General features: G+C 39.3%; 1 protein-coding gene across 1 annotated transcript in view; it reads left to right on the plus strand.

Moving 5' to 3' along the window:
* Positions 1-6,874, plus strand: part of GABRR3 (gamma-aminobutyric acid type A receptor subunit rho3) — a 48,840-nt gene extending 41,966 nt beyond the window's left edge. Inside the window, exons 8-9 of the mRNA XM_074946933.1 lie at positions 4,085-4,281; positions 5,319-6,874. Of these exons, the coding sequence (XP_074803034.1) occupies positions 4,085-4,281; positions 5,319-5,621 (500 nt within the window). The 3' untranslated portion in view covers positions 5,622-6,874. The remainder of the gene's footprint in view (positions 1-4,084; positions 4,282-5,318) is intronic.
* Positions 6,875-11,080: the final 4,206 nt, after the last annotated feature.

An 11,080-nucleotide genomic window follows, 5' to 3' on the forward strand; every position in this document is an offset into this window, starting at 1 on the left:
CATTCGCCTCCTCACCCCGCATGGCGATGTTCTGTAATGCAGGAGGAGCAGGGCGTGCTGAGGAAAAGCTAATGTGGACTTGGGCTACATTAACTTTTGAGTGGAATTACTTCCGCTTGCTTGGAGTGGAGGAGAGGAAAATATGCATGCCAGCCTTAACCCACCTCCAACACTTGTATGGATCCTCAAACCCCTGCAGAATTCTCAGTGGGTTCCTGGGCAGCTGGCAGTGCCCTAGAGGCTGCTGACATCATACTCCCCCTACAGGAGATGGAGTTCTGTGCACAAAGAGGAGTCCCTGTGTGTGGACTCTAGGGAAGGGATGATTTCCCTCCACACACACAGTGAGCAGTTTCTCAGCCATGTTGTAAGTGCTATAGAATGGTGCTGTGAGGCAGTTTAATATTTTGATGGATTCTGTCATTTAGAGTTGGGGTATGTTGCATTTCTAAATGTTATGTTGTATTAAAATGCATGGGGTAAAATTTTAAAAAGTGCCCAAGTTACTTATGAACCTAAGTCTCATTGTCAAAAGTTGATGTAGGCACTTAAGTCTTGATTTTCAAAGGTATTTAGGCATCTAAAGATTCAGATATGTACCTAACCTGTTTTGGTGGTTTTGAAAATCCCACTAGGTGCCTAACTCCCTACTAGAAATCAATGGGAGTTAGGGCTGAAAGGTATTTAGGTGCCTAACAATGCAGGTAGTCACATCGGCGCCTTGGTGCCTAAGTCACTTTTGAATATAGGACTTAGGCTCTTGTGTCACTTAAGTGCTTTTGAAAATTTTGCGTTTGGTGCCTTAACACTTTGCTCAGTAAAGGCCTGACTTATGCATCCTTCTGGATTCAACACTCACAGGATTGGGTGTATAAGAAACTAACTAGTCACTTTTTATAACTTGATAATTTTCTCCAGCGATTGATCACTTGAGATCATTTCAGAACTCTCTCTTTGATGGCTTGGCCTTGGAATTAATACAGTTTTTTCCAAGATTAACATCTCTTTGAGAATCTAGTGGAGACATATTGCTCTATCAAATGTACTTGTAATGCTTCTGAGTCCCATTGCTATAGGTTTAAGAATTAATGGTGGAGTTCCCATTATTCAGTCTTACCATCAGAGCATCTTTGATCTCAGAAGCTGATTGTTTTGTCATACTTCTCAGACAAGGGAAAACCTTGAGCTCTAGTGTAAAATAACATCATCAACTGGAGTTTGAGATCTGCTAAAGAAAATGTTTTTCTATAGCCATATTGATCTGTGAGGAAAAAGGAGACCTGTAAAGAATGCGATTCCTTTTTATTGGAACAATCAATAATTTATAATACATTAGAAGATAAGATATAAATTATTTGTTGGTCTAAGAAAAGTTGTTAGGAGATATCCTGTCTACTGGTATAGATGAAACACTCCTGTTTCTCTTTATCTGTGGGGAAACTATCATGCATTATTCTGAATAAATTAAAAATTCTTGAATCTCAAAAGATCATCTAAAAATGTTGATAAGACTGTGCTCTACTGAAGTTAGCAAGTTACCAGTTTTATTTCCTTAAATTATATGTGAATTCCTATAGATTCTGAGAAGAATTTGTGTGCACTCCAACAGCATAGCTTAGATAATTTCCAGTCAGGTTTAACAGGTTTAGAAACCTGATTGTTTTAAAAAGCTGTAGTCCTATATATGCAATGCATATTGGTTTCCCTAATGTGTGTATATTTTTAATACATAGGTTTCCTCTTACATGGTACATTTGGAACTCCAGTGTTCAACTGAGTAATTGTAGCTGAGAGAGGGGAAGATAAAGTCATTGTAGATTTCAGTAGAGTAAAACCAGCATAAAACTGGAGTAAGACCATGAATTAGGCCTCCTGCATTGAGTAGAGCTGCTAGGAACATTTCTGTCAAAATGAAATTTAGATGGGAACATTTGGCAAAACTCCCATAAAATGTGTTCCACATTCTCATCTGTCATGAATCTGATCAGAATTGTTTTTAATTAACTTTTGATGAAAAATAGCTAATTTTTGCTAATGTGTTGTTCCACACTCTGAACTTCCATGATATTGGTCAGTGTTTTGATTCATAGAAATCAAAGACATATCTTCACTCGAATACTGTATTCAGTATTTGTAATCAGCTGAGCACTCACAAGTATTATTGATTGAATTGGGAGTTGTAGGCACTCAGCACCCACCAATTATTAGGGCCTTACAGTGGATAAAAAGAAATACTTTTTTACACACACATAATCACCATCTGGAGCCCACTGCTACAGAACATTGAGGCAAAATAGCTAAGCAAATTCAGCACAACATGAGATAGTTATATGAATAAGGGGCCAGAGCATCTGTTCATCTACCAAGGATGGATAGTAATCCACAGGTACCTTGGCTTCATCCCATCCCCAGCCAGACTCTCCCACCTTTGGGGCTGCAATAATTGGCTTCTAATCCCCTAGTTGAGAAGGGATTGCAAGTGGCTTGCACTGGTGAAGGTTGACTTTCTGACACCAATGGCCTTGTGCCCTGAGTTATACCTGTGTAAACCAGCTGATTTTGTCCCACTGTTATGGCAATAATTAAAAAAAAAAGGTTCAGTTGTTTTGTTTTTAAAGCATCTACAGTTCATAGATTCATAGAATTTAAGACCAGAAGGGACCATTTAATGATCATTTAGTCTGATTTCCTGCATAACACAGGCCATAGAATTTCACCCAACAATAGCATCAAACATATAACCTCTGTTTTGAGTTAAAACATATCTTTTACAAATATATCCAGTCTTGATTTACCTAGCTAGGATAAAAAAAAAGTCCTTGCCCTTCAAACCATATCTTCATCAGCAACAGAGGTCAGGAAGAAATCTCCCCCCTCCCAACCCATTGTGGGATATCGCATAGTGGCATCTGTTAGACTTCCCTCTGAAGCACCTGGCGTTGAGCAGTATTGGAAAGAAGATATCAATCTGTGAAGGTCAGTTGGTCATTCTGATATGGCAATTCCTATGTAGTCAGCCCCCATCTCTTTTATGTCATTTCCATTGTGGCCATTGCAGTACCCAAAATAAAGAGAGGTGGAACTCGGTATTTAACATCTAGAGAATCACTTCACCAGATAGGGTTGCAGAGATGTAGCTTAGATCACAAGGTCCTGTTGTGTTATTTTTTCCTTTGAGTCCATGTGTGACAATGATGTGCCATCACAACACTTCATAGTGTATTGCTGCTACATGACATAATGTCATTGTACAACACAATGAATCTCTTGGTTCTCTTCTCAGTTGCTAGAATTGAGTGGGGGGAATCCCTTTTCCCACCTGTTTGTCAAAGAGCTGCTATAGTAATCTAAAAAATACCTTCCTAATTTATAAAGCGAATTCTTGGGGAAATTTTTTGGGCTTGATTGTGGTTTTTCAGGCACTGGCTGAAAGAGAACAGGAAAGCATATTGCTCCAGTAGTAGCTCCTAGAGGCATAATTCCTGAGGTAGACACAACAGGCCGGATTTTCCCCTCACTTATGCTAGTTTTACACTGATGTAGTTCCGCTGATTTCAGTTGATTTAGTCTGGATGTACGCTGGTGTCAATGAGAAATGAATTAGGCCCAGCGCACACAGCGGTGGCATCTTCTGCAACTTTTAACAGGATGCATTGGACACTTTGTCCCTGGCACCAGCCTACGTGTGCTGACCACAGCCCTGTCTTCACTCCAGTTCTTACTCATTTTCTAGTGCTGCTGTTGGTATTTCGTTCTCCTGGACCTCACATCATGGAATCACAAGGAGCATCCTCTGTGTTCACGCTCATGAAGAGCTAGGACTAGGTACATTGTAGCCCTTTATGTGATCATCAGATTTCCCATAGAATGAACACAGAGGTGACTTAATGAGTCTGGTGGTGTATTTGGTAGGTCCTGTAAAATGGCCCTTCATGGTACACTCCACATTTCATAGCTTGTACAAAGAGTTGAAAGAGGGATCGACTGGTTGCACCCACAAAGCTTTGCTGATCAAGCAGTTGGGGGCCAGTTAAATAAAAACAATTGGATCTTGTTTTGTGTTAATCGCGTCTTTCTTTGGCAGGCATAACTACTGTGCTGACCATGTCAACCATAATCACAGGAGTAAGTGCCTCAATGCCTCAGGTGTCTTACATAAAAGCTGTGGATGTATACTTATGGATCAGTTTTCTTTTTGTCTTCCTGTCTGTCATCGAATACGCAGCTGTGAATTATCTCACCACAGCAGAAGAGAGAAAACAACTCAAAAAAAGAGGGAAGGTACAAACTTGTGTGTTTTGTTGTCAGACAGCCTCATGGAAGCCGCAAAGTAATCTGAATACAGCAACATGCCATTGCATTCTGTGACGGGTGTGCTGTGACTGTGTTTGTCTCTGTTCGGTGACTAATTGATTATCCATTCTTTCCTCCTCTTGGCTGATGGGACGGAAGGTACCTCCCCTCTCTTGGATCCTGAGTAGGTCTAGTCTCCCCTGTTCTTCTGGTGGGAGAAGATAAGGGGACTCCATACCTTTATTTCTCTCCTGGGGAGGTGGGAGTGAGAGTCTGTTACTCTGTCCATACTTTTTCTGCCTCTTCTGGTCGTTGAGAGGGAAGGTCTCCATCAACTCTTTCTCCCCTGGTAAATTCCTGGTAGTTGAGGGCCCCTATCGTTCTTCATTCTGGGATCCTTAGTGGGATGGGATCTCCCCACATCCTGATAACCAACAGGGTCTCCACACTCCTGCTTCCTGAAGAGGAAGGGCCATTTCTCCTTTCTCCCTTCCCCCAATTTCTTTTAGTTATCTTTGATTGGAGAGAGAGGTCACATGGCATGGTTCTGTTTCCTGATGGGATGAGTGACTGTATTGTTCTTAGAATCAGATTTCTAATGCGAATAATCCCATTTACAAGTTAAAAAATTTGCTTTCCATTAATCTTTCTAATATTCACTTAAAATTCCTTTTCCCATAAACATTCCCACCTGTAAACTCATTCAGTAGATAATCTGAGGGAGGAGAACACATAAAGGGGGCTCATATAGCTCCAGTGAAGTCACTGTTTTATTCAAGAGAATATTCATAGAAAATGTAATGAGGTGTTCTCCTAACTCTAGTTAACATGGCCCTGCTGATACTAGGCAATTCCCACAGGTAGGTATTCACTTGCTCATGTTATGAGGTATCCACGTTTTTTTCCATCCAGCACATCCATTAGCAGACAGAGCCTCCATGTGGATGATTATTCAGTGGATAGGGCTTCATTATTTAGCACTCTAATGGCTGTTGCTTACTCACACAATAATTCTCTGTTGCCAGGTTTCAGGAATGTTTAACATTGATGCAGTACAAGCAATGGCCTTTGATGGCTGTTATCATGACAATGAGGCTGACATTGATATGACCACCTTTGCAGTCCACTCTGAAGAGAGCTCAGCCCGGGGACGGCCAGCCAGCATCCCCAACCTGGATGCAACCCGCATAAAAAGGAAGAGATCCTTGAAAGGAAATGTGGGCAGGATTATTTTGCAGAACAATCACATCATTGACACGTATTCCAGGATTATATTTCCCACTGTGTATATTTTATTCAACTTTTTTTACTGGGGTTTGTATGTATGAAAGGAAAACACTATAATCTATGCACTATTTTGCATGTAAGGATTGCAGAATCTGTGTTTTTTAAAAAACCAACAGCAATAGAAGAAATGTTTAAAAGTTTCTGAAATTGAGTCAGACATCGGTCAAGGGGATGTTGGTTTGGTGACAGAAAAATTATGAATTAAAAACCCAAATATTTCTGGCTTCTTCATGCTTTGTAAGCTTTCCTTCTGAATGTTAAGAAAATTTTTAATTGGCCCACTCAGTGCTTCACTGTGGTAGCCTTTCTTGGGCTACTTCCACAGTTGCATAGGAATTTGCATATCAAAGGACCTTGCACCACACTGCTAAATAGTTGTCAGCTCCAGTAAAAGGGACTTAAACGTATTATCCAGTCTAGCATGCTGTAACCATTCCTCTCTATTCAGCCTCTCTGTTCATTCCCTATTTGTGACTCAGGCAAGTATTATGCAGTCAGCATGAGAATTCTTCTCCAAATGTCTCCTCTCTGTCTTCGCTTCCTGCATTCCTGTTGTGCTGGCCAGTTTGCTATATATCTCAGTAGCCTTTGTGCTTGGATGGCAGTTTGGTGGAAGGGGATGATGGATGAGCAGTGAACTGGGGACCAGCCACAGGCAGGAGGTGAGCTGGATGGAGTTCTGCGCATTGTACATCATTAAGGCCTCACACAACCTGAGGCTGTCTCTGACTTCCATGCAGCCTCTAGTGTTTTGAAGTGACCTTAGATCATCATTCCTTGAAATGTTGACAGTATTTTAATAGCTAGGGGCAGTCTTGGCTGGATGAATGGGCTGGTACAAGGAGCAGACCTGTCAACTATACTTCATTACAAGATGTGTCACTCATTTTGGACCCCATCTAATTCAGCCTCTCACAAACTTGCTGTTACCTTCCTGCTTCCATAAATTATTCAGATCGGAACTCTTAAGGCTGGGATTTTAGAAAACTTTATAAAGGGAAAAGGGAAAAAAAATCCCCACTTGTTACAAGATTCTGGCTCTTCTATTTTTTATTGTACACATCAGTTTGGGTTTTTATCTCACATCTTGGTCTTGGAGGTTGAAAGTTCTGGTGAGGAGAAGCTTTGAAGACCGCTTAGTACTATGATTCTGATCTTAGTCAAGGTACTGAAGATCACGGAGAGTGAGAAACTACAACATAGAGGAAATTAAAGGAAAAAGTTATGCAGAAGCAGAGCCACATTCTCTCAACCTGTCAATCCCCAGAAGGAATCCTGCATTGATTTCCCTTTAGTTCAGGCAATGGGGAGTCAAACGTAGGGAACCAAGGCAAAAAGAAGCTCAGCAACAGCAAAAAAGAATCAAGTAATTGTGAAATTACTTGTGTGACTTGTCCAAATTAGTAGCACTCTCCATAGGAATTATTTGTCTCTCATTAATAAAATGAATTCCACGCGGAGATGTGTGTTGGTAGAAAATGTCAAAAGCTAAATGCCTGCCACTGCTGGGTTAAAATAAAGGAAATGGAAATAAAGTTGAAAGTATGAATCATTTTCTGGCATGTATGATTTCACTGCTGTGATACTATTTGTTCATAGAATGATGATGTTTGCTACTCTGCAAAAAGCATTTGTCAAGATCCCAAATATGGATTTGGAAAAGTTGGCGAATCACTGCACACAGGGTGACCAAAATCCATGGAGTGAGTGGGATTTTTGGCAACCACTTTACTGTCAAACAAATTATCAGTGCTAATATTGTTTGATACCGGTCCAGGGAATCCTGTCACAGAAAGCAGAACTGTGCATTTGGAATGGCAGTGTTGGGAAAGTAAATCCAAAGGACACAGAGATCCTACAACAGAGCCTTGGTATTAGCACATGAGGCCTCAGGATGAGCAGATTTATGTTGTATAAAAAAAGTTAATACAGCATCCTTATTGTGCCACCATTTCCACCCACAGATTACCCACTCTACCCTACACATATGCTCCAGTTTGTCTGAGAAGGTCCCATCCAGTTGTTCCAGTTGTGCTCTCTCAAATTTTTAACTCTATGAATTACTGTAAAAACATCACAATACAAATTGTTGTCTGCTGTATTGGAACAAATATTTTCCCAGTATCTGAAGGATACACAGCTGCCAGTTTAAATAATACCACTGGAACTTCTTGGTTGTAATTAGGTAATTCCTATTCTAAAATTCTTACTGAATAGTTGATAGCAAAAGTTCCATAATAGTGAATGCGCAACTCCTAAAACAGCCCGGCAAATGGGAGAGAAAGTGGAGATGTTTACAAAGGGAGAGGAAAAAAGTTCTCTGTATTTCCTTTCATAGCACAATTTCTTTAGTCTTCTGATGCACTAGGCTAGTTTAATTTGTTCTGAAAGCTGCCCATTCCAATTAGAAAGCAATTGTTTTGCTTGGTGGAAGAAACAGGTATTTACATTGATACAGAAAGCAAATACAAAAGTAGCCATTGGCAAAGTGCTTTCAACAGGAAAAGCACAATGTAAATGCTAAGTTAAAATGCCCAAACAAAGATCTGCCATTTGCTCAGACAGTCTACACACGTTGCATACATTGGCTGGGAAGCTTATAATTTTTTGACAATGCAATGGGAGATGATGCTGAACATATTGTAGTAAATTTTCAAAGGGCTGCAGAAAGACTGTGTTCACAAACTCATTACATGTATGATTAATAAATAATTACAATCAGCACTTATATACCATATTTCATCTTCAGAGAGCTCTCCAAACATCAAGTTACTAATCTTTACAGAACCCTTTTGAAGTAAGTATCTTCCAGATCGAGAAAGTGACAGACATTTCTTAGTACAGTCAGTTTCTTTAGTGTTGACACACTATTTGAGGGAACTCTTATGGTTATTTGCAAACATTCAGGTAAACGAGGTTTTATCCACAAGGTCATTCAATGAAAGTTAAAATGTCACAAATACTTATGCAAATATGCAGCTGTATGGGGGCTTGTACACCACCATTTATGTCGGTATAACTTATGTCGCTCAGGGGTGTGAATAAGCTACCCCCTTGAGTGATGTAAGTTACACCGACTTAAGTGCTGGTGTGGACAGTGCTATGTCAGCAGGAGAGCCTCTCATGGAGGTGGGAGCTCTCTCGTCGGCATAGCGTCTACAGCAGCACAGCGCTTCTTGTGTAGACTAGCTTGAGTTTTCACTCCAGAAGCATTCACACAGTGATTCTGAAAACTCTTTGTGGGTTTGGGAATTAATCAAGGAGCAGAAATAACACCATGTGATGACTTAGGTCACAGTGACCAATCACACTGTAGGATCTGGGCCCCATATTTTTAGCATCTGTTGATACATCAATCAGTATGAAGAAATCAGACATCCTTTATCGCAGGAGTGGATGGGTGAGATTCCGTGGCCTGCATTGTGCAGGAGGTTGGACTAGATGATCATAATGGTCCCTTCTGACCTTAGTATCTATGAATCTATGAATTGTTGATGTAAGCTTCAATACCACAAACCTCAAAGTCTGGAGAGTGACTCTGATCTTTAAAGATTGATAACAAGAGACAGTGGTACATTTATATATGCATATAATTTGCATGGAGAAGTATGCAGTAGCTCATCTCAAGTGATCTGTTTTTCAAAGAGCTCAAAATAAACACCATTGCAGGTACCCATATATCTTTGGAGTGATAACATGGAATTTATACATTTAAATAAATTTTGCTAATTATGCTGAATGCTGGGTGAGGTCATGGGTTATATTAATATGTGAACCCAAGAGCAAGTCAAATTAAGGAATTTGAGGGTTTTTTTTAAATTCACAGCCAAATGAGAGGGGGAAAGAGGCTTAATGGAGAGATTTAATTTTCGCTCTTTAATCCTTATGAAATAAATTTCTTATCTGTTTAGATTTGTCCATTGAAAAGTTTTCCCCCTACCTAACCAGTCTGGATGTGCTCTGCACTAATCAGCAGCCCATGATCATCTGTAGTTTTCAAAACTGGGTTTACTTTTTTTTAAATTGGTCACCTGGTGACAAACTGGCACAACAGGACCAAATGGCACAAAATGCAAATTTGTCCTTTCACCCCAATTATTATTATTATTATTTATTTAATGTATTATAGTTTACTATTTTATTTAGTCAGCATCCAGGAGTTTGCTAATAGAATTTTTTTAAAAGGGCCAAAATTAGTTGTAGTTTATGGAGTTAAAAGTTTTTGTAATATGGACACCTATAGATTCGAAAAATGACTCAGACTACTTGTAGTTGTATTTAAACTGTTAATTTAAAGGTTGAAAGGCTCTATTATTCCCCCTTACCAATTCCCCAAACCACCTAGTTAACATCTCTTATTCATCTTTGTTATTTCTTTCTTGTATATATCTGTCTTATGATGAAGTCCCTTAGTTCATTTTTTTTTTGCTGATTATACTGTTTTGTATGTGGTAGGTATTTCATTACTATGAGCTATAAATGGACGGTGACAGAAGTTTAGCAAGATCCAGTTAATATTTTCTGGCATTCCCCTTAATGTAAATAAAACTATATTACTAGCTATATTACTAAATGTACATAATTATTTCTAGGATGATTATTATATTTAAAATGATTCTCAATGTTTATCCAAGATGATAGATTATTATTAGAATGGTTCAAATCTCAGCTTTGGAAATATAGAGGAATGTAGCTAAATTTTAAAATTTATATTGATTCTGTACAGGAAACCCCACAAAATGAATCAAAATTGAGCTTTCTATCTTGTTTAATGTATTAGACCAATTAATAACTAGTTCCAGTGTGGTTTATTATCTGTTGTGAATTATTATAATGTAGTTTCCAGATCGGTTTGGTCAAAGAATGAGGAACCATTTCACTGACAGATTTTTTTTTCTATAATGGTGGCTGTAAGAATCTTCTCAGGGGGTTGGAATAAATCATGGTGAGATGTATTAGGCCATGTATAGATTGGGAAAACAAACCATGGTTGAAATTGTGTTATTTTCCCATGAGGCTAGATCACAACCAGTGCACATGTGCAAAAAGGCGTTAACCTGTGTCTACAGTAGGGGGCTAAGATGTAGTTATTTTATTACCTAACATCGTTAGGTTTGGTTGATATCATGTTAACTCTTTTAGCAATCTTTTATCAAATCAAGGCTTTAGTGGACAGAGGTGGTCGAAGATGCGTGGTAAAATGTATTTGCCCTATGAATGTCGCCTCCACTTAGTATTATATGGGTAAATATATGTGGAGGTGCTATCCAGGTGATAAAATGCAGAACCATGGGATACATTTTAGAATGCCTTGGTTTTACAGCCTGATATCTCCTGAGCCTTCAGGGCTCGGGGATGGGAGTTTTGTTATATTCAGAATGGGAAATTTCCTCCCCTTTCCGGTGCGACCTAGACTCCCTTCTAGCCAGGGAATGGCATGAGAAATTAGTCTATAAAATCCTGACATTTTAGATAGAAAAGCTGTTTTCTGTTTATTTGT

Source organism: Natator depressus, chromosome 1, assembly GCF_965152275.1.
Source record: "Natator depressus isolate rNatDep1 chromosome 1, rNatDep2.hap1, whole genome shotgun sequence".
NCBI classification, from domain to species: domain Eukaryota; kingdom Metazoa; phylum Chordata; order Testudines; family Cheloniidae; genus Natator; species Natator depressus.